General features: G+C 34.0%; 1 protein-coding gene and 1 pseudogene across 2 annotated transcripts; one reads left to right on the forward strand and one right to left on the reverse strand.

The window, feature by feature from the left end:
* The window catches only part of LOC107695874 (meiotic nuclear division protein 1 homolog), a 19221-nt pseudogene extending 7509 nt beyond the window's left edge, over positions 1-11712 (reverse strand).
* A 1889-nt stretch (positions 11713-13601) lies between these two features.
* On the forward strand, positions 13602-21138 carry LOC107695882 (transmembrane protein 154-like). 2 transcript variants are annotated; one of them, XM_016495968.1, is made up of 7 exons: positions 13602-13775; positions 14912-14965; positions 15220-15270; positions 17530-17574; positions 17704-17913; positions 18337-18388; positions 20898-21138. In XM_016495968.1, exons 1-7 carry the CDS (start codon positions 13721-13723, stop codon positions 20980-20982), a joined length of 552 nt encoding a protein of 183 aa, XP_016351454.1. In that variant the 5' UTR covers positions 13602-13720; the 3' UTR covers positions 20983-21138. The 2 variants fall into 2 exon arrangements, with proteins under 2 accessions (XP_016351454.1, XP_016351464.1); XM_016495978.1 differs by having other exon boundaries at positions 15229-15270.
* Positions 21139-23416: the final 2278 nt, after the last annotated feature.

Here is a 23416-nt window from a genome sequence, read left to right on the forward strand (position 1 = left end):
CCGCCCCCTCACCTCAGCGCATGTGCTCCGGTTGTATTGTAAACAAAGGTGTCGTTAATATTGCTTATCAGATTGAGCCCGATTGAGAAGCAGAGGATATTATTGAAGATGATCGTGCAGAACCTGTGCAAGCACGGCTTTTAATGGTAAGCCTATATTTTTTGTTTGTTGTTCTCTCATACTTTTAGATACGCTGTTATTTGTAAATGCTACTGCTTATGTAAGCTTCTAATATATGGTTTTATCCTGATTAAAGCTTTAATAAAGCAGAATACATTCTGCTTGTACGTTGTAGCATTTTTGTAAAGTAATTGTTTATTTTGTAACAGTAAGAAGTGGTTGCCAGCAAGTATTGCTCGCTATCCACGGCAACCGTGTGCACGTCCGTGTTTAACTCTTGTAGCTATGAGAACAATATTTGTTGGAACAGTTCATTGTTGGAGCTGATCTGAATATGAGCCGTTTTTGTATGGCATTAAACTGCCATAATTTTAAAAGACAATATATCAATTTGCATTGAACTTTCAATGTCGTAATTTTCGACCACCCCTTTAATATATCATGATGTCTCACAAGTTCAGTATTTGCGCTAAAACTGCATAGATAGAGATAGATATATATTCTGCTTTCACTTTTAAAGTTTTAGTTATTGTAATTATGTTGTGTTTGTCATTTTTATTCGTTTTTTCTTAAATGTGTCTTTATAGTATTTATAACTTTTGATTTATTAGTTTTAGTTTATTTAGTATTAGTTTTAGTACTTCAAGTTAAAATGAGAAATGTTTTTGGCAACTAGCAGTCCTGTTCCTGAAGATCTTCATCAGCAGGTGAGAGAGAGAGAGAAAGAGCGTGTGCAGAGCAGGGGACGCGAGGAATTTTGAAACTTGTGAATCCATTAGAATCGTTAGAAGACAGAATCGCGATTCATATATGAATAGATTTTTACGTGCACCTCTAGTTTTCTCTTTCTCTTCTCTAAAGCAGCGCAGCATGGCCTCGCCCACTTTGCTGCCTTTTCCCGAGGGCGGGGATTATCTGGGTTTGTTACGTCACGAACCCGGGAAGTAACTTCTTGTAGTCCCTACCATCCGTTTTTGTAGGCATTAAACTGCCAGAATTTTAAAAGACGACATCTCCGTTTGCATTGAACTTTCGGCGCCGCAACTAACTAACGTTAAAAAAGTGAAATCGCAATCAACCACCCCTTTAAAACTTTATTTGTGACTTTTTTTGGCTGCTACTATGGGCTCAATGCTAAAAACCTTTTCTACAGATAACCAAATTACAAGCAATAGCACAAAATACATACAATATAACAAAGACACAAATTAAATAAACAGTGCTTTTCAGGTTTTTCAGGTAGATCTAAAAGACTCAAATGTTTACGCTAAGATATAGTCCTCCTAAACGACTGTTTACTAGGATATTCGCCAAGGCGCACATGTTGATGTAATTTGGTCTGTATTTGTTCATTCATGCACAAAAAAGCGGAAGAGAGCTCAAGTATTAGCGCGCTGTCGATGCGGCTGTCTTGTATGTGTGCGCTTTGGATGTGTGCACGTCACTACGTGCTGAAAACTTCTCACAAGCGCTCGACAGTTCCGTCAACTATCCCGAGCTTCTTTTACGCTCGCCCTTCAGACAGTCTTATTGTCCCGACACATGAGTTTGAACGAGAATGCAAGCGTTGGCGGTAATTTAGTTGAGTGTCATAAGCATAGCAGTGATATGAAAAGCCATGTTTCTGAATGACAGAACCTAGTGATGCCATGTAGACAGAGAAGAGAAGTGGTCCAAGAACTGAGCACTGAGGCACCCCAGTAGTTAGATGTTGTGACTTGGACACCTCACCTCTCCAAGATATCTTGAAGGACCTATCTGAGAGGTAAGACTCAAACCACTGGAATGTGGTTCCTGAGATGCCCTTTGCCAATAGGGTTGACAGGACGATCTGGTGGTTAACCGTGTCAAAAGCAGCGGACAGATCCAGCAAGATAAGTATTGAAGATTTGAAATCCGCCCTACGATATTCTTATATTATATATATTATATTCTTTCTAGATTTTTCTTTTTCAAAAAACAGACATATTTTCTGCAACTGTTTACTTAATACTTTTTAGTTATCATCTCAACATGCTCTTTTGTCTCATCTTAATGATCATAAACAAAAACAAACAAAAATAAAAAAAGTTATTTTGTTGACAAGACTGGCACATTGACAACATCTCGAATTGGACTCAACTTTGCAGATTCTATGTATTTGTAAAACTGAACCACTCAAAGCCCTACAGACGGTTGTACGTCACGCTAGCTAGTCTCCCATAAAGTCTACAGATTTTCTTCTAAGACAGTTAGCAGACCCACTCTGATATATAATCCATCATACTGCATGTGCTGCCCAGACCACTTCAATTTCAGAGCTAGATTACAAACACTCAAAAGTCATTTCAAGGCTTTGGATCAAATCCAATCTGGGAAAAGGCAGATCAATCTGTAATCTTAATGACTTGTGTTCTCTCTGTTCATACTGACCTGACAGGAGCAGATGCAAGACACTGCAGAGCTCCAGGGCAATAGAACAGGTCAGGTGGTGAATGGAAATAATTTTGGGCAGTGGTTAAATAAAGTGCTCTCCAAAGACACAACTCTGGGGAAAGAATTAACCTTTTCCATAGACAAAAACACTTGGTTGGGGACCAACAATAAGAACCAGTTCCATTCTTGAAAAAAGAATCCATAATCAACCCATCCATTTAAAGTTCTAAAAAAGTACATCTGCATGTACTTTTATATATACTTTTTAAATATAATACTCTGAATGGCTTTTTACACTTGAAACCCTGGGTAAACAGAATCCTGGGTACCATGTTCCATTTTTCCCCTCAAACGCTGGAACTGTTGACTGTTTATGCAACACACAGTGTTTCTGTTACTGTTCAAAGCATGTGAATATGAGGCACACGACTTGAGAGTTTGTTGCTAGGCAATAGGCATCTAGCCGTAACATTCTAACACTGCATCATTTCACATCGCACAAGTTTGGCACCACAATGCAAGCTTAACAACGCAGTGTTTCAGAACCCCAGTTAAAAAGTAGTGCTAATCCAGCTTCTAAACCCGTTTCTCTACCCGGGGTTAAAAGCAGGGTTAAGTATGACAATAACCCGGAGTTAAGCAAAGTGTGAAAAGCTTCACTGCACTATTATTCAGCTGAACTGCATCACTGCTATTGAATATTAACAGTAAAACATACAGCGACCAGTGTTGACTCTTAAGAGTCAGTTTATTGTAGCGAATCCAAAACAGAGTGCAACCAGTCCAGACTTATTCCCAAACTAATAAATCTTATGAGCCGGGTTATTTTAGTAAATCAAAACCATACACCACAACCAGTTCGGTCAAATGATCAAATTTGTCAACTTACATTATAAAAAAGTTGTTTTAATGAATGAAAACCATATAGCGCACCAAATCTATTTGATTGATTGATTGATTATTGTATTTTATATTGATATATTGATTATATTAAGTGACCTCATGCATTTTCTTTTTTTAAAGTAAAGTGTAGTTTAGGATTTATAATCTGAATATAATGCTTCTTATTCAGTGAATGGCACTGATAAATTAGCTTTTATTAGCACATCCACAAAGTGTGATGACAGCACTGCCATGTTTAAGACCCCAGAGGTAATCAGGGTTAAGTGTACTGCTCAAGGCATGATATCAGCAGCCCTCTGGTACTGACTCAACTTCCCATGGGTGTCCCAACTGGGACTCATACCAGCAACCCTGTAATAACTGGCATTGAGCCCTCACTCACTAAAGCAGAAAAAAAATTAAACCTTCCAGATAAATTAGGTTTCCCTTGAATACACAGGACTGTGAAGTCTCTTTTCCAATGCAGTTACTATTAATACATAAGTGAGGACTAATTTAAACCTTGACAGGGTGATCAGCACCCTGATGGAGTTTATTTTGCGATAATGTCTGACTGAGCATTCTCAGCTTAATATGTCGCTACTTGACAAATAAATAAATACATGGACATGAAATATTGATGAGTTTTGAGTTACTGAACATTTGTGGGGGGGGGGGAACAGATTGCTGAATGTCCAAAGACATTCAAAATCTCAGATTTGAATAACAATCAGCCCGAGTGGTGCTTATTTTATGATAATGACTATTTATTATGAAACTTATTTTGAATTATGAAACTATTTAAATGAACTGAGATAATAATGAAGTATATTAGAATTATTAGCATAATTATAAAGACTGTGGAAAGACAGAACATGAGCACAGCTACACTATTGCTAAAAAGTTTGCAGTCAGTATTTTTTTTCCAATTAATACTTTTATTCAGTAAGAATGCACTAAATTGATATGACATTAAAGACTTGTTACAAAAATGTTCCATTTCAAATAAATGCTGTTTTTTTTACCTAATGTGGATTTAAAAATCCTAAAAAAAAAAACTATTTTAAAGGGGTCATATGATGCGATTTCAAGTTTTCCTTTCTCTTTGGAGTGTTACAAGCTGTTCGTGAATAGATAAGATCCCTGAAGTTGCAAAGACTAAAGTCTCAAAACCAAAGAGATATTCTTTATCAAAGTTAAGACTCTGCCACACACCCCTAAAACGGCTCGTTCTAACACGCCCCCACATAGCATCATATGACCCCTTTAAACTTTGATAATAAGAAATATTTCTTGAGCACCAAATCAGCATATTTGAATGATTTCAGAAAGATCATGTGACAATGAAGATTGGAGCAATGATACTAAAAATTCAACCTTGCTATCACAGGAATAAATCACATTTTAAAAAAATATTCCAGTAGAAAACATTTCACAATACTGCTCTGTATTTTTATAATCAGTATGAGTTTAAAAGACTTTTCAAAAATGTTAAAAAAATCGTACCAACCCCAGACTTTTGGATGGTAGTGTATATAGCAATATAGGATCTGTTTCCTGCAGTTATACAGTGCTGTCCTTGACTGCAATAATTATTCATTAATTTCTGACCCCTAAATGCTGCAAATGACCAATCAGAATCAAGCATTCCACCGAGCTGTCAAATAAGGTAAGTGTAATTTACTGGTGTTATAAAAAACACGCACTAATTTATTTATTTGTCATGTGTGCAGTTTTTGTACATCCTATAGCAGCACAACAAAAAGCAAGCTATGACTAAATTATTAAAGATCAACCTTTAAAGTGTACAACTGCCTTAGCCATTACTAACACACCAAGACACAAGAGAAATCTCCTTTCAATGTTACTAGCACCAGTGCACAAATTCTAAATGGGGATCATGATCCCTGCGCCGAATATATATACAAATGTTTTGTCTGTTGACTCAGAATTGTGTGAGAATGGTGCTCTGTGCTTTTCTGTTAAACATATTTCAGAACATAGTACCTCAGGGAGACGCAATAGTTCTGACCGTCTGTAAGCCAATTCTAAAAGTGATTAAAATATAGACATAACAACAAATCCCAAGAGGCAGAAAAAGCATCAAGTATTTCAGCAGGGGCTACTGACATTTTCACAGCATTTAAACTGGAGGGGCTGTTAGAGAGACGGAGCTGCAGGGATGGGGTGATGAACGAGGTGGATGATGTACAGAGAGGTTACAACTATTATTTTCTCTCAAGAGACGCAAGTCATTATCTCCACCAGCGCCTGAGAGAGATGATTATTCACGGCTGATCGCAGGACTGTCTGGAGCGGATCACAGAACATTCAGAGCTGAACTTGGCTGGAAATGTGCAATAGGTCAGGAATATTATAACAAGGCATTGAACATTTGTGTAGAACTTTAGCTGTATGTTACAGGGTATCTACAGTTTTTTTTTCCAAATCAAATGTATAGACATTTTAAAACCTGAAATGTAATACCACAATTAATACCATATGTTCATACAGAACAAACTCATACAATGTCAAAATAAGTCATGTATCTCAGACTCTTTGACTTGTTGAATCCGTGCAACAGCCTGTTTAATCAAGGACTTAATACTTATCAGCAAAACTAGTTTAAAATACTCAAGACACATACTTCAGTATATACCTGTGTACTGAAATTGGTTTATGTTCTAATACCTAAATGCATGCAAATTAGTCATTGACTTTCAAAATATTTTTTTGATACACTAAAGCACTGTCACTACAGTCATCAAAACACGACTTCTGTACAAATTTACTGCCTTCAACAGTGAATTTCAAAACAATCACTGTAAGGCTTCAGACTTGCTGTAAGCAATGTTTCCCTTATTATGCAGAATTATGTGAACAGAGTTGTTGATTCTTTATTGTGTGCTACTCGCTCCCAGGTGTCTTGTCAGAATAATGCAGATGACTGCTTTACAAAAATTCACAGCAGAAAAAATGCAAACAGAGGATCTTTGCAATGGAAAACAAACTAAATGCAGCAATGACATCTTACTGGGTTCTTATTATTAATTTGTGCAGTATAGACAACTCCGTGATAGAAGGTAGACAAGCACAGAACATGCTTTTAGGAGAACTAACCAGACCCGGGCTGATGTTTTTTAGACATTATGAGTGTCACAGGGATGCAATTGTGAAATCAATTTAAGATTGATAACATTAAGAAACATCAGAATTTCCTCTTTTAAGACAAGGCAGAGCAAGCACGAAGAAATTGATAAAAACATGAATAAAAAAGGAAGTACACAGTAACCAACAATGTACTTGGTAATCATCAAAATCAAGCCCTTTTGACCAGCTGAAACTAATTTTACATACAGTACACACTTCAGATGATCTAACCGCTTAATTCACTAACGTGTTGCAAAGTTCATGGCATTAAATATATATTAAATATTCAAAGACTTTTTGAAATTATATTAAAGTGTATATACTGAATGCCAGTGGTATATGAAAAATACTAATAACAGAAAGGGAAATGCTATACTTTTTAATTTACTGTTTACTTTACTGCTATAGGAGACTTAATGTGTTTCACTGCTGTTTCTAATAATTTATTAGCCAGAACTGTTAACCAGACAGTAAAGTTTGTGTCCATCTGTGCATATGCGCTACCTTTTTTAAAACTACAAAAAAGAAAAACACTAGCCAACCTTATCAATCGGTTAGATTGATGAAAAATGATGAAAAAACTCAACCATCCTCATCCAACTCTATATGTAATCTTGGGGGGGGGACCTATGATGTTGGTTTTAGCATCTCTGGGCTCAGCATACAGCTTAAAGCAAACCATTCTGAAACAAACCAGCTATTTTAAACTGCATGTAAGCATGCAGTACTGAGAATCAATATTTTTGTGCAAACTCCATCTGGAGGGTAAAATGTGAACTACTTAGTTCCTCTATGCTGATTTTCAGTGTTATGTATGTTAGCATTATTTATATAAAATTACAGTTTTGCTCATATTTTTATATTTTCATTTCAGTTTAATTTTTAGTAATTTTGTTGTGCTTTTTATTAGTTTTTTTATTTTAATAATTTAATTTATTTTTATTTTAGTTTAATTTCAATTAGTAGAATTATGCACACAAATCTGTGTGGTTTACTCACGTATCTCTTCCACCACCTCTGGATCACATTCTTTGTACTTCTCCAGTTCGGCCTTTAGCTGATCTCTCTGATGTTTCAATGCTGTGAGCTCCTTCAGGAGATCTCTTCTCCTAAATACACAAAAAAGCAATGGTCAGACAGAGCCCACAGACATTAGAACTGTACAGTAATGTAGTTCAGAGAGAAGTGAACACACACATTAACTTCACGTCCCACTTTGGCTTTATCAACTGCTTGCTGAAGGGCTTTTTTGCGCTGATTCCCATCCTCATGCTACACAGAAAAAAAAGAAATCAATACATTTATGCAAAGTCTCTTGTCTCGTCCTCAGAACAGAAAGATTCAACCATCAATGGAATGATATTAAAGCATTCACTATAAAAAAAAAAATGGTAAAAACCCATTTATTGGTTAACTGAAAGTTACCTTAATATGGCGAAAAACTGTAAATGGTTCAACACCACATTATATGTAATTTATCATAAAATACTTATGGCATAATATTGACTTATTTTCATTATTCAACAGAATTTCAATATAATTTATGGTTAAAAACAATAATAAGACATTCCTAGATTTCCCTGCTTGACACGTTACATATGATTATATTTTTTATTTTTTATCTTCTTGTTTTCATTATCAGTAACGTACAGTAATGTTATGTGTTGCATATCTGTTCTGTTCAACTCTTGCATTATTATAACTCTTGTATTATTATCTTCTATTATTATAGTTATATTATATCAATACATTTTAAGGTAAGCAGATTTTGTTAGTTCAAGTAAATGGGTATATTAAAAAGAATACTTCAACCTAAAAAGAAAAATTTGATGAAAATTTACTCACCCTCAGGCCAAAGAAGATGTAGATGAATTTGTTTCTTTATCATGGGTGCCAAAGGAAAAAGCAACATTATGGAAAGAGGACTTGTAATTCAGCCAGAAGCAATGATTTGAAGTAAAAAAAAAAAAAAAAAAAACCTTAATGATGCATGTTTAATACAAACATGCATCTTTTTACTTCACAAGATGTTACTTTTTGCACTGGAGTCATGCCAATTACTTGTTGATTTATTGTGATGTTTTTATCAGCTGTTTGGACTCATTCTGACGGCACCCATTCACTGCAGAGGATCCATTGGTAAGCAAGTGATGTACGTTTTTCTAAATCTGTTCCGATGAAAAACAAACATATCTACACGTTGGATGGCCTGAGGGTGAGTACATTTTCAGATAATGTTTATTTTTGAATGAACTATTCCTTTAAAAGAAATACAGTTAAATACATTGTAGCATATGTAGACATCAATATGCCATCCAATAAAACCTGAAACACTGTCACCGTATTTTTTAAGTTTAATCTCTGGCAACCAAAGCTGCCTTTTCTGACCATAAATCTAACAGTTTTATTTTACAAGTCAACTATCAGAAATGCAGTGTCAGACAAATAGAGATGCCCTCACTTGTCTCTCCAGTTCCTCTAATCTGCATTTATGGGCGTGCAGGGCTTTACTGGGAAACGCCCAGTAATAGTTAGAGGTGCCCACCCTACCTCAAGTGTCCCCCATGTTATCATCCACCAGACTCTGCAACACCTATTTCACTGACATGGGAGCTGAAAAAAAAGATTAAACAAATTCTCTAGTAAGCATTATATCAGTGAACATATCTTCAAAACTGTGCGAGAAAACTGTCACATGCACTTTCAGGCCAGTGTTGCAGTGCAACTTAAAATGTGAGATTCACTGATCTTGTACGTGCATTTTTACGCCTTGCAAAAATAAGCATTTGGTTGTCTGTGGTGTTTTGATATTACAAAATATTGTATAAAATAGATGATGCTTTGTCGAAATCTGTTTTGCATCACATGAGTGTATAAAAATAAAATATGGCTGTATGATTTCTCACTTCTCGCTGTTCTTTATTGTAATGGAAAAAAGAGGTTTTAAGACTGACAACTGCTGTTTGCGGATACCATAGAAATGAATAAGTACAACAGAAATGAATAAGTCATAAAAGGAATATTATCCATCGCAATATTTTATTTTTTTTTGTGAACTCCAAACATAGTTTACCTCCTAAATAGCTATTAAATGGCAAATACACTGGAGTTTATAGTGGACAGGTTGTTGCAAATAAGCCATTTACTTAAAAAGTAGCTTATGCAGCTCACAGAAGCCTCTCCTCCATTGAAATCCATTTAAAAACTGTTTCTTGTCTCCTTGCCAATGCCCTACTGTTTGTACGCTTTTTCTTAACCCTGGATGCTTGTCTTAAAGGGCTCTGAGATGTATGTGCTGATACACATTATGTTTTTTTTTAAAGGTTATGCCAGTTTATTTCTTTATTATTATTATTTCATCCAACAAGACAAACATTTCAGCATCATTATTAGATACTTATAAAGCTCTAGGGCAGAACTTTTCTGAATTTCAGGTCAACAGGCCTGCTTTCCTGGCTATTTATACAACTAGGTTAGTCATATTGGCACCTCGTCTGGAAATCCTCAACTTTCAATCCAAATCAAACAGGCAAGGTTCAGTTTTCTGATGATTACCATTACATACCTTCTATAAAAAATGTGCAGGGTCACTTAGAGCTCCCTCTATCTGTGACATTGGCGTATCTGTGTCAGGAGCATAAACTAAAAATCACTACAGGTTGATAAAACTTACTGATTCCTTTGGATTTGGGGGCAATTTTTTCTATGTCTTTCAGCTGACACACATCTTTCTGGAAGGGGAAAAATAATCTTAATTAATCTTATTTCACAACGTTTGAGATAATATCAAACTACTAGAGACTACTGTGTCCGACATGGACACAATCACACATAAGCTAAATGGATAAGAATAAGAATCTGAAAACATGCATACTTACAGTTTCAAAAAATATTTCCATCATACGACTTCTTTTCTCTTCCAAGCTAAGTCCTTTCTTTTTAGACTGTGGAGTAAAAAAGATAAACCCTTTGTATTAATAAGATGAATACAGTTCTGCATTTTTCTGTATTAAATAAATAACATAAAACTAATTCAGCTGTCATTATTAAATAGGCGTGGCGTTTTTATATTTTATTAACCCTTCAGTAGGGTTTTTCAGAAAAAAATATTGGAACTAGTGGCAAAAAATTCTCGGCTATATTCTTTCAGACTGTTTGTTTCAATGGACTGATTCAAAAAATTATTTAGCTCAAATCTATGGAGGACTGAACCGCCAAAATGTAATTAATTAATTAATTAATGTAATAGGAATATAAATAAATAGGAAAAAAATGATTTGGTAAAACAAATGCAATTAATTTTTAATCAAATTTAGAATTTATTTTTGTATTACTTTTTCACCATTTATTATATTCTTTATTTTTATTCTTTCATTTTCTTTTTTTATTTATATTTACTTATTTAGACATTTGTTTATTTTTATTTGTATTGTTTATGTTTATTATATTATTTGTTTTTACATTTCTGTCTCTTGTATGATAATTAGACTGCTTCATACCAAAATTCTAATATTTTAAGAGGACTTTCAGGGTGACTGACTTTAATATTACCTGATTTTATTGCCTGTCATAAACCACGAGTGTGTTAATAAAAGGTTGCACAAGTTGCAAACACGTTTTTTTTTATTTACCTCATGCTGTTGTCAGAACACAGAAGTAATGTTTATTTTTTTTAAATAGATTGAAAGTTGATTATATATTTTATTCTATATGAAGTATTGAATTATATTCTGAGGACAGAGGTTTATAGATGTAATGAGTGGCATCATGTAATGTCATCATGTTGATAAATTAATTTAAAATTAAATTGTTTGTGTTAAGAACATTCCAGTGATCTGAATGCTCAGTCATCATCTTATTTGCAATAGTGAACTAATTGATTCTTTTCATTTAATAATGTTGTAAACTTTTCTCCACAGCCCCGTTAACATACAAATATTTTTGACAAATTTGTTTAGAGCAGAGTGTTATAGATCTCAGCACAATCTAGAATTATTCAACCTGTTTAACACATTTCTGCAAACCTTAGTGTGGTTATTTTATACAAGCGACATTCTCTAAAAACGGTAATAGAAGTAACAGAATTATTAAATACAGAAATCATGTTCTCTCACCATGTTTGAGTTTGGCGCGAGATGCGGAGGAGGAAATGTCACTGCGCATGCGTGGCGCTGGAGCGCATGCGCGGCACTTCATTTCTTCTCTGATCTTAGGACGTGGTAGATTCGCAAAAATTATACTTTAGTTTGGCGTAGTACTGAAAATATTCAATTATACTTTAGTTTGGCGTAGTACTGAAAATATTCATTATTTAGCTTTTTATAAATGTATTAGCATTTAGTGTAGCTACATTATATGGTCTTCATTTAATGACTGCGTTGCCATGCAAAAACAACATAGGATTTTAAGACTTAAGAGAATGAAGGTCTACCAGTAAGAGTAGTAAAAGTGGAACAAACAGAAATCCCCCCAAAGTATTTAAAGAATTAGCTCCTCTACGTTTGCACGTTTTTAGAGGAGGTTGTAGATGCTGATGTTATACCGCCCCCTCTGATATAGGCTTGCACAAAACAGATGAAGTTACTTTTACAGAATGTGTGTATATTTACAAATCCCACGATGGTAAGACCTTCTGGATGTTCATGACTCAATCCTTTGCCATATATGTTACTTGTAAGGCGATATATTTACATATAGGCTACAGTCTCTGAGTAGAAGAAGACATAACATATATAGAAGATATAGAATCCCCATAGTAAAATTTGTACACAAGTACACAATATATATTTTATTTATAGAAACAAAAAACAACATTGAAGAGTTCCAATGCAAAAGCCTCTAAAAGCCATCTTGGTCAAAAATGAGATAACGATACTGAGTGAATGCTCTCCACATATAGTATATGTTCATCAAGTACTTTCACTTTAAATGTGCTAAATCCCAGCCTTAACCCATTCAGAAGTACCAGTACTTACATAGAAACCTATAGATAGTAGCCAGAAAGAAATGCTAATTTTAAAGATAAACGTCAGACGTACTTAGAGGCTTTTGCATCTGAACTCTTCATATAAACAAAAAAATCTGTATGTTTATAAATGCTTTTGACATTTTCTTTTAAATACATGTCTGTTTACTTTAGTAATGTCGTCATGTCAGGTTGTAGGATGGATATGCATGACATACTGTATATAACCAAAAATGCATTACACATACATAAACATACATATTTTGGTCCAGTTTCTAATAGTTTTTTTTTTTTTTTACCTCATATGACAAGATATTTCATATATGGAAATGTAATATAGGCCTACAAACATTACATTTGCTTATGGGGTTAATTTTTGCAATATTTTCAATACTGCTACCAAAACCCTAGACCATTTTTGAATAAAATTATAATTTAATGCTGTGATTTATTTATTTTTTTGATTCTGTTATTTTCTTGCAGTAAACTTTAAATAAATATTTTAGACCCATTTAGACACATCAGAAACATTTTTATGTTAGATAATAGTTTATCAAACATATCTAATATTTCTCTTCTATATTATATTTATACTCCCCTTGTGAAAGGTAGATCAATTATTTTACAATTTTGTCTCATAATAATGATCAGATATTTGTGCCATCAGCATCAGCTTCTTAATGCAAAAATCTATATTCATACTCCACTTAAACAAAAGTTATTTTTGTATCAACATTTTTAAGTGCTGTGAAAGTACACAACTGTTTTGACTGTGACAGCTGTAGCAGTACACACTCAAACACTTTACGTACATTCTCTTCCTACTTCAGCCTGTTTAAATTCTTTGAGTTTAAAGCTGCCTCTGTTTACTCAGCTCTTTTTGCACTTCTCTTTTTTTCCTCTGGTTTTTGGTTAGGTCACATACCATATATGCAGGAATGTGTTTTCACAGCTAACTGAGGAACAGCTTGTCTTGTGGTAACAAGCTCACTGCTTGATTGCATCACATCCGAGGGAGAGAACGAGAGGGTGGTGTTTTTTTTTTTTTTTCGTAAAGGTAGGTGAATCAGGTCTGAAAGAGGAAGCAGGATGTCATGAAGGCGTGTTAGCCACCAGTCACTATGCAATGAGTCTGTGTCTCTGTCTACCCAAAGAGTGGGCCATCGCTTCCACCGAGGACTCTGGGAAATGAATCTTATACTATTCCTGCTTTTGGCATTGACAGCAAGCTGGACTGGACTTGGTAGGTGCTGACGGTAGTAGATCTTTTTTTTTCTCTATGCAGGATCCTATCTCTCTCTTTCCCGTTTTCCCCATTCATCTAAAGAAACTCTCTTCTGTCCTATCTGCTCTCTTTTTCATGGTTCTTTGAAATCATTTTACACTGTAATTGACCCCTAGGCAACACAACAGTTGCGGAGTCGTTTGGAATTGATGTGTGCTTTTAGAACACATTCAAATGACCTGTCATATCTTTTGACCACAATGGACAATGATGAAAGTTGAAGACAGGATGGTCACATTACATTATAACTAGTTCTTTGACTCATTTTGTTGCTTTTGGTTTTATGCAAAACACAAAACAGCTTGTCTTTGTTGACGAACAAATGATAATGTTGACTCGGGAGGACGAAAGTTTCTTTCTCTTGGTTTGCGCCAATAATTTCCTCGTAAGTGATTATTAGTTTCCTCCTTTTTACCTCTTACAGCTGAATATGAATTTTGATGTTCATTATTATGTTATGAAAATTATGTTTTAAGATGTTGAGTAACACTTTACAGAGACTTACAGTCAATTTAAATATATAGAATTAATAGTATACATATAAATTACAGTAAGATGATTTTGGTAGCATTCCACAGTGAGGTTCTATGTATTAACATTAGTTAATTCAATAGCTAAAATGAAATAAACAACACTTTTACAGCATTTACTAATCTTGGATAATGTTAATTTCTACATATACATAACATATTTTAAACAAATCAGCATTAACATTAAATAACGTGTAATGAACAATTAACAAGGTGGTATACTATATATGTATATGCATAATTAACAGTATAAATATGAAATGAATCATTAATTTAAACTGTTCAATAAGCATTAATTAAACATTAAACAAACCTATATTAATAAACCGTGTGAAAGTATTATTCTGTATTATAAAAAGATGACAAGTAATGTTTCTAATCTCTCTTTGGTACATTTGGAGACTGATTCTCAGATAACAGAAGTTCTCTTCTGAACTGAAACAGGCCTCAACTAAACCTCAGTATAAAAATCTAGATGAAGGTTCTTTTTTAAAGTCACTTCTTAAATGTGTAAGTACAAAAAAAATTACTTTAGTAAAGTAATTTAGTTGCATGTCATTACAGTTCAATGTGAAGACAACGAAGAAACGGAGCAGGAGATTGCCCTTGAAGACTCCCGTGAGTATCTGCTTTAGCACACCTAATTTTTATTTAATGTGATGTAGACGTCAGACAGTGGCTTTAGTCCTGAATGACTGATGTTCCAAGCACTGACTTCTGTAATCGACTTTCTTGTGGTCTCTGCCATGGAACTAAAATGTAATTTAAGTTTGAAGCAATATTTTGTACATTATGTCTCCCACAGTTTTTGTTGATTTAAAGAAACAGCATATGTGCACTCACTTCCACTCATTAATCTGATCTGTTTATAGATTTAACAGTATTATTAACTTACGAAGCAGTGGGTGAAGAAGAAAACTCAGGTAAGAATTGGTGGTTAGAAATTAGTAGATGCTGGGCAATAAATTGAATATTAGCGATATTATCGTGATAACAATAATCAATCTAAAATACAGAATATTGTTGAAAATTAAGTTTAATATATATGCAATTTCACTGCAAAACTAGCCAAGAAGTGCTTATGTGTTCTAGTACAACTAGTACTAAGCAACTAGTACCCCATCTGAAAGAGATTTTAGTGCGAGTAGAAACGTCATGCCACAGAGCATCTCCTAAACCAGAAACTATTGTAAGACTTTTTAGCTAGAAACTTGTAAAACGCTTGCATAATTTACCAAACGGTGTAAAACATACACTGTAAAAAAAAAATCCATAAAATTTACAGTAAAAAAACGGCAGCTGTGGTTGCCGGAATTTTACCGTAAAAAATACGATAGCAACGTTTTAGGTTTTACGGTTTTAACTTAAATTTACAGTTAAATACCGTAATTTCATTAACTGATATAATGTTAATATACCAACCTATTGAAGTACTGAAATCTGTTTTGTACCTTTGTAATACACTGATAACCACCAAATGCAGGTGGTGATGAGAAAGTCACATATAACAGTTTTTAAATAATAACATATATAGAAAGGGGCACAGTGTCATTCACACAAACACTAAACACCATCATGGTAACACACATGAAACTGAAATAATGCAATAAACATTCATTTAATAACATTAGGTGTAACACACAACCCTAATATACAAAACTGATAAGAAAAAACTAAGAAGAAACAGTTATTTCAACAAAAAAAAATAAAAAATTTGAATCTTTCTCACTTCCAAAAACGGTATACTACCGTAAAATTAACGCCCAATACATGTAATGTCCAATACAGTTTTTCACCGTATATAGTAGGGGAATTTACCTTTAACCATTTAACAGGTTTTTACTGTAGCATTTTTACAGTCTTTTACCGTTAAATTCACGGTCATTTGTGAATTACGTTGCTCTAAGGAAGTTGTCAGAATGCACTTTTTATACCTATTTTGCACTCTTTTTTTCATTTACATGAGTGTTAATTTAATAATAAGAAGTAAATGGTCACTAGGTCTACATTTTTAGTTGTTTTTGCACAAAACATTTTGAATGTGCTTAGAATGAAAAAAAAATCAATTATTATTATTATTTAATTTTTTTTAATTGGGGCAAAAGATAACCACCTGTTTAAATTATTCTAAAGCAAATGGAAATATGTCAACATATATATCAACTATCATCAAGATTTGAAAAGATATCGAGAGATCTAATTTTAGGTATATCGCCTAGCCCTAGATATATTATAATTGTCTTGTACTAAAATCGATTTTTAATGTATACACTATTCAAAACTTTGGAGTCAGTTTTTTTTTTTTAAATAAATTAATCATTTTATTCATCAAGAATGCATTAAACTGATCAAAAGTGAGAGTAAAGACATTTATAATGTTACAAAAGTTTTTTTTATTATTATTATTATTATTATTATTTATTTAACATAAATGCTGTCCTTTTGAAAGGTAATCAAAGATAAAAAATAAAAAAAATCTGAAATAAATGTATCAGCAGCCCAACACTGAAAATAATAAGAAATGTTTCTTGAGCATCAAATCAGCATATTAGAATGATTTCTGAAGGATCATGCGACACTGAAGACTGAAGTAATGATGCTGAAAATTCAGCTTTGCCATCACAGGAATAAATTTCATTTTTAAATGTATTAAAGTAGAAAAAAAGTTACATTCTTGTAATAATACTTAACAATATTACTGTTTTTACTGATCGAATAAATGCATCCTTTGCATTGCATACTTTCATGTGGATTTGTATTGACTTCTGTTATGTTCTCCTGGATTATAAAAGTTATTTTCTAATGCTTTTTCTGGATCGCGAGTGGTTAATATAACCGAGACAGTAATATTAAATATTATATTAGTCTTTCTATTCTCTACTAAACGTTTTATTACACTATCTACTAAGCAAATTCTTTTTTTCTACCCTCTATTAAAGTACTGTTAAATATAAAAGAAACAGTTGCAGTTTAAATTTATTTGTAATGATCTTTTCACATATTGTTCTACAGCAGTATGTATTAAATTTTAAGTGAGGTTCAAACTTTAACTTTATTAACCCTAAAATCTGTATATAAAAAAGAACATAAAAAACTCATTTACAGTCATAAAAATGTATACAATGTTTTAATTATAAATGCTTATTTACATTTTATTTATTCATTTATTTATTGCTTTAAAGAGAATCAGGGGGATGGTGCAGGCTCTGGAGATGGGAGGAGCCAGGGTATGTATGGCCCTTTTCAGATGTTTGACATCAATCTGAAATAAGCATTTTAAACTTTATCTGATCAACTTTTACTGTGATTTCTAGTTCAGGAAATGCATTGTTTACTTAAATCTTGTGCAATTGCAGATTTAGACTCCCAACCAAACAGTGAATCAAACACTGACCAAACAGTTAAAAATGAGGAAACAAAGCCGACTACTGAGGCAAATACAGATGCAGACACAGAGGATCTCAACCCAGTCATGATCATCATACCTCTAGTTCTCACACTGGTCTTCATCGCTGTGATCGTGTGTGTAGCCATGATCTACCGCAGGTGGAGAATAAAAGTTGCTGGTATGCTGCATTCAAACTAATAGACTTTACAGACTCAAAATAACCAGCCAATACATCAGTTTACACATTTATCTAAAGACAAAAATATTTACACTTCCTGGGAACTATCCAGACATAAATAAAACCTGAAGGGTATGTTAGGAAAAATTCTGAGTAGATGCAAAGTAGAAACATACTGGGCAGCATTGGTAAATCACAAATAAAAAGGCGAACACTTAAAAAATGACCATTTTAGTTTTTGTCATCCATCACTCTGAGACTAAAAAAGCGTTTCTTCCCTTTCTCTTTACATTGTTTACAGTTTACACTACAGTTAGTTCCTTAGAAGTCACCTCAAACTGAAATCTTATAAATGAAGGAAAACACTGTGCAATGAGAAATGTTTATCATGTTTTCTCACTTTTTTTTATTTTTCTCCATAAGACACAAAAGAAGATCCTTATCTGGATCATGAAGACCATGAAAAGGTGCCAATGTAGGTACAAGTTTTTAAAAGCATGTTGTGTTACTATTATTATGTATAAGTAGTGACATGTGCTGGCTGCATTTTAGTAGTTTAGTAAAGATGTTGCTTAGTTCCTTTAAGCGATCATATGGCTAACCCGGATGTGCAAAATGCTTGCGTGTGTATCACATGTGGAAGACACTTTCAACCTGCAATGGATGTTTTCAGACCTTGCAACATGCAACCAGAAAAACATATTGTAAAAACATATATATACATAGGCCATATATGTTTAAGCATTACATGATTGCAATACTAGTTTTTTGGATGTTAATTAATTTAAGACCACATCCTCATTTTTTATTTTCAAAAATTTAGCAATTAAATTTTGATCAATTCCTATAATAATTTTAAGTTGTGCTTTCCAGTCATATTTCCATTTGCATTTTTATTAGTAATTTATTTAGTAAAAAAAAATAAAAAATGCAGTGAATGTTTCAATATCCACAAGCCTTGTACTGCAATAAACGAATAGTTCACCGAAAACAAAACTTGCTGGAAATTTACTCACCACATGCATTTACTCAGGCCATCCAAGATGTAGATGAGTTTGTTTCTTCATCAGAAATAATTTGGGAAAATGTTGCATTACTGTACATCACTTGCTCACCAATGGATCCTCTGCAGTGAATGGGTGCCGTCACAATGAGAGTCCAAACAGCTGTTAAAAACATCAAAGTAATCCTCACAATTCTAGTCAATTAACATCTTTGGAAGTGAAAAGAGTTTGTAAGAACCAAATCAATCAAGGCATACCAGTCCATAATCCGTAATAACACTTACTCCAATTAAAATATTTGTTACATATACATATTAGTTTAGAACTGGTTTGGCTTGTAAATGGTGTTTGTGGTGATCTTTGCAGAGTTTTCTCTTGATTCAGACAAGACGACTTTTTCACTGGGGAAAGCAATATCATGAATAGAGGACTTGTATTTTAGACAGGTGTTAAAAACATCTTAATGAGGAGTTGTGTAGATTACCTGTGTATTATTGTAATGCTTATATTAGCTGTTTGAACTCATTCTGACGGCACCCATTCACTGCAGAGGATCCATTTGTGAGATAGTAATGTAATGTTAAATCTCTCCAATTCTGATGAATAAACAAACCCTTCTACTTTTTAATGGCCTGAGGATGAGTACATTTTCATTTCTGGGTGAACTATTTATTTAAGACAACACACAATGGGCCTCATTCATGAAACACGAGCAGAACGATTTTTTTTGTGTAAATCATTCAGAAAGTCGTTCTGACGTAAATGTTCGGATTCATGAAAATGTTCGTATTTTGAAAATGTTAGTTGGTACGAAAGAAATGTGCTCCCCACCACGTGTAAATGGTGCATAAAACATTCAAACGTTCTGTATTCTTTTAGACAAACTGATGACACTGTATTTTTATGCACTATGTATTATAATGATATTTAACGAGTTCATTTGCCCTGTCTTTTTTGCGTTTTTTTGGTAAAACGCAGAGCTCGTCACTGTCCCTTTTTACACAGCCGTCCAATCACAGTGGAGGAGGGGCGGGACAAACACTACATTGCTCAACAATCATACTTGTACAACACACAACAATGGAGAAGTTAATATTGCTGCTTACTGCATTTTTATGTTCAGTAATATTCTTCAAAATAAGATACTCGTAACATGTTACTGCCGTGAATATTCCAAATCATAGCAAACAACGCGTCACTCCAGAAAAATGCAGTGCCTCCAAAGCTCTGTCAAGCACCAGCAGCTGGTCGTTTTCAGACGAGCACCAGGCATTATGTCATCTGGCTAAAAACGCTCTGGTGGACACACGTTCATTTTTTCATTTATTGTTAGGCATATAGCCTATTAGTCTCTTATGCATTTGTGCAATATAACTCGCCAAACCTGAGAATAACGTAATTTGCGTAGCTGTAATTCATAGGCGGGGAATATGCTAATTGTGAATGAGCGTGCATGCACGCCCTATTTACGAATGATTGGAATTCATTAACATACACACATTTAACTATCAAATCTGACCTTTACGAAGTATTTGTGAATCCAGAGGAGAGTTTTCGGGAAGGTCCGTTTTACGCGTAAATTACTCAGAATTTACTCCTATATTTACGAATGTTTCATGAATGAGGCCCAATGACTTGATGTCATTGATGATCCCAAAACAGGCTTCTTTTTCTTCGTGAAAACTAAGTGAAAAATATCTTTTTCTTTTGATTTTGGGATAAAATATGACCCAGATCACCCATGTGCATAGCTAGGGGAAAAACAGTGTGAGTTCAGAGCCAAACGTGTGTGTTAGCAGTAAAAACAGTCTCCATCACAGTATTCTTGTGTAACAGGCCGGAATGGATACATCCAGTCTGCATGTCTTATTTACTTTTTATTTTTTTAATGCATCTGTTCAAAAAGTGCTTTTTATGATTTTTATGAATTAAAATAAACATGAACTGAAATGCATATTTTGGTCCTTTTTTTGTTCCCAGGCCCATGTTTGAGGATGATATCCCATCAGTGATGGAGCTGGAAATGGAAGACCTAGAAAATTGGATAGCAAAAGGTAACCACTAAAACGTTTATTAGGAATCTTCTGACTCTGAGTCACAGTTCATATCTGGGCCTCGGTGTGTCTCAGATATTGCACATTTATATTGAGTAATCCAAACCACAGGTGCTGGAAAGAATTACAGTCTGGTCTAAAATATACATCATGAGCTCAAAAAATATTTAGGCCTATATTTAAGATTTAGATACTTAAATTGCATATCCATCCATTTGGATTACGTTCATAAACTTAATCTGATGCAAATTTGCTAGTTATACATAAATGACACAGGTAAGAAACAGGTCAGATTTCTGTACTCAAAATTTATTAAAATTGCTTAGAAACAGCATAAATCTGTTCACTGGTCACCCGATTTTTTTCGGGTAATGAAGATGGCTAAAATGGCTAGCAGTGGAAAAAACATTTATTGATGTACTATTGACAAATATGCATCATATGAAGTTAAAATTAGTTTATGTTAAAACTGTGCAATCCAAATGGATAAACATTTTATATGCAAATCAAATACATAAATCGTTAATTTAGACCTAAATAAATTTACATATATATGAAGAGTTTATTTGCAAAAACAGATAACTCCGTTTTTATTTTATTTTCAAAAATCATTTTTTTATTAGGTTATCATGTTTTTATTGTGTGTTATTGTGTTAGCTGTATTTTTTAGTTATTTCTTAACCTTATCAAAATTACCCAACTGCAGTTTGATTGAGATTAATTGGAATGCACAATGAAAAAACATGATTTTTTAAAATTGTTATTAGACAGAGAGTTATCTGTTTTTGCAAATTAACTCTTCATATGCTCTCATAATATTTTGCTCAGAAAGCAACATTAGGCAGGTAAATTAGCTCGGTGAAGTTGGCACCCCATAAAAATAAATAATCATCAAAACTATGGCATTCGTTTGTGCTACATTTGTGCTGATTTGTGCCGCAAAAACGAACATTTGTGCTGGTTTGGTGTTTGAGATATTAAACATTATTTTTTTGACCGTGTGACGTCACTCTCCACCCCATGTTGCCAAAATCGCTCCAAACCAGCGCAGTTCGTTTGTGCTCGATTTGTGCCGTTAAAGGGGTCATATGATGCGATTTCAAGTTTTCCTTTCTCTTTGGAGTGTTACAAGCGGATTGTGCATAGATAAGATCCCTGAAGTTGCAAAGACTAAAGTCTCAAAACCAAAGAGATATTCTTTATCAAAGTTAAGACTCTGTCACACCCCCCTAAAACGGCTCATTCTAACACGCCCCCACATATCTACCTCACTATGTGGAAATATTGAAACACGAGCAGAACGATTTTTTTTGTGTAAATCATTCAGAAAGTCGTTCTGACGTAAATGTTCGGATTCATGAAAATGTTCGTATTTTGAAAATGTTAGTTGGTACGAAAGAAATGTGCTCCCCACCACGTGTAAATGGTGCATAAAACATTCAAACGTTCTGTATTCTTTTAGACAAACTGATGACACTGTATTTTTATGCACTATGTATTATAATGATATTTAACGAGTTCATTTGCCCTGTCTTTTTTGCGTTTTTTTGGTAAAACGCAGAGCTCGTCACTGTCCCTTTTTACACAGCCGTCCAATCACAGTGGAGGAGGGGCGGGACAAACACTACATTGCTCAACAATCATACTTGTACAACACACAACAATGGAGAAGTTAATATTGCTGCTTACTGCATTTTTATGTTCAGTAATATTCTTCAAAATAAGATACTCGTAACATGTTACTGCCGTGAATATTCCAAATCATAGCAAACAACGCGTCACTCCAGAAAAATGCAGTGCCTCCAAAGCTCTGTCAAGCACCAGCAGCTGGTCGTTTTCAGACGAGCACCAGGCATTATGTCATCTGGCTAAAAACGCTCTGGTGGACACACGTTCATTTTTTCATTTATTGTTAGGCATATAGCCTATTAGTCTCTTATGCATTTGTGCAATATAACTCGCCAAACCTGAGAATAACGTAATTTGCGTAGCTGTAATTCATAGGCGGGGAATATGCTAATTGTGAATGAGCGTGCATGCGCTCTATGCGCCTATTTACGAATGATTGGAATTCACTAACATACACACATTTAACTATCAAATCTGACCTTTACGAAGTTTTTGTGAATCCGGAGGAGAGTTTTCGGGACGGTCCGTTTTAAGCGTAAATTTACTCATATATTTACGAATGTCTCATGAATGAGGCCCAATGTTTGCAATAATACATCTTTTTAATGGCTGTTGTGTTTGGGCAGTTCAGACTGTTCACATATATTGGTAATGCAATAAATGATGCTCCACAAAAGCTGCTCATTGTTAGTTGGTTCGTCTTTAAACAGGAAAGTCTGCCACAGCAGACAAAAATAACTTCCACCTCATAATAAACTGCCCACATAAACACAGTTCTTACAGTTGTGCTTTGAATAATTACTCACAGCATAATCA

Source organism: Sinocyclocheilus anshuiensis, unplaced genomic scaffold (assembly GCF_001515605.1).
Source record: "Sinocyclocheilus anshuiensis isolate Anshui unplaced genomic scaffold, SAMN03320099.WGS_v1.1 scaffold517, whole genome shotgun sequence".
NCBI lineage: Eukaryota > Metazoa > Chordata > Actinopteri > Cypriniformes > Cyprinidae > Sinocyclocheilus > Sinocyclocheilus anshuiensis.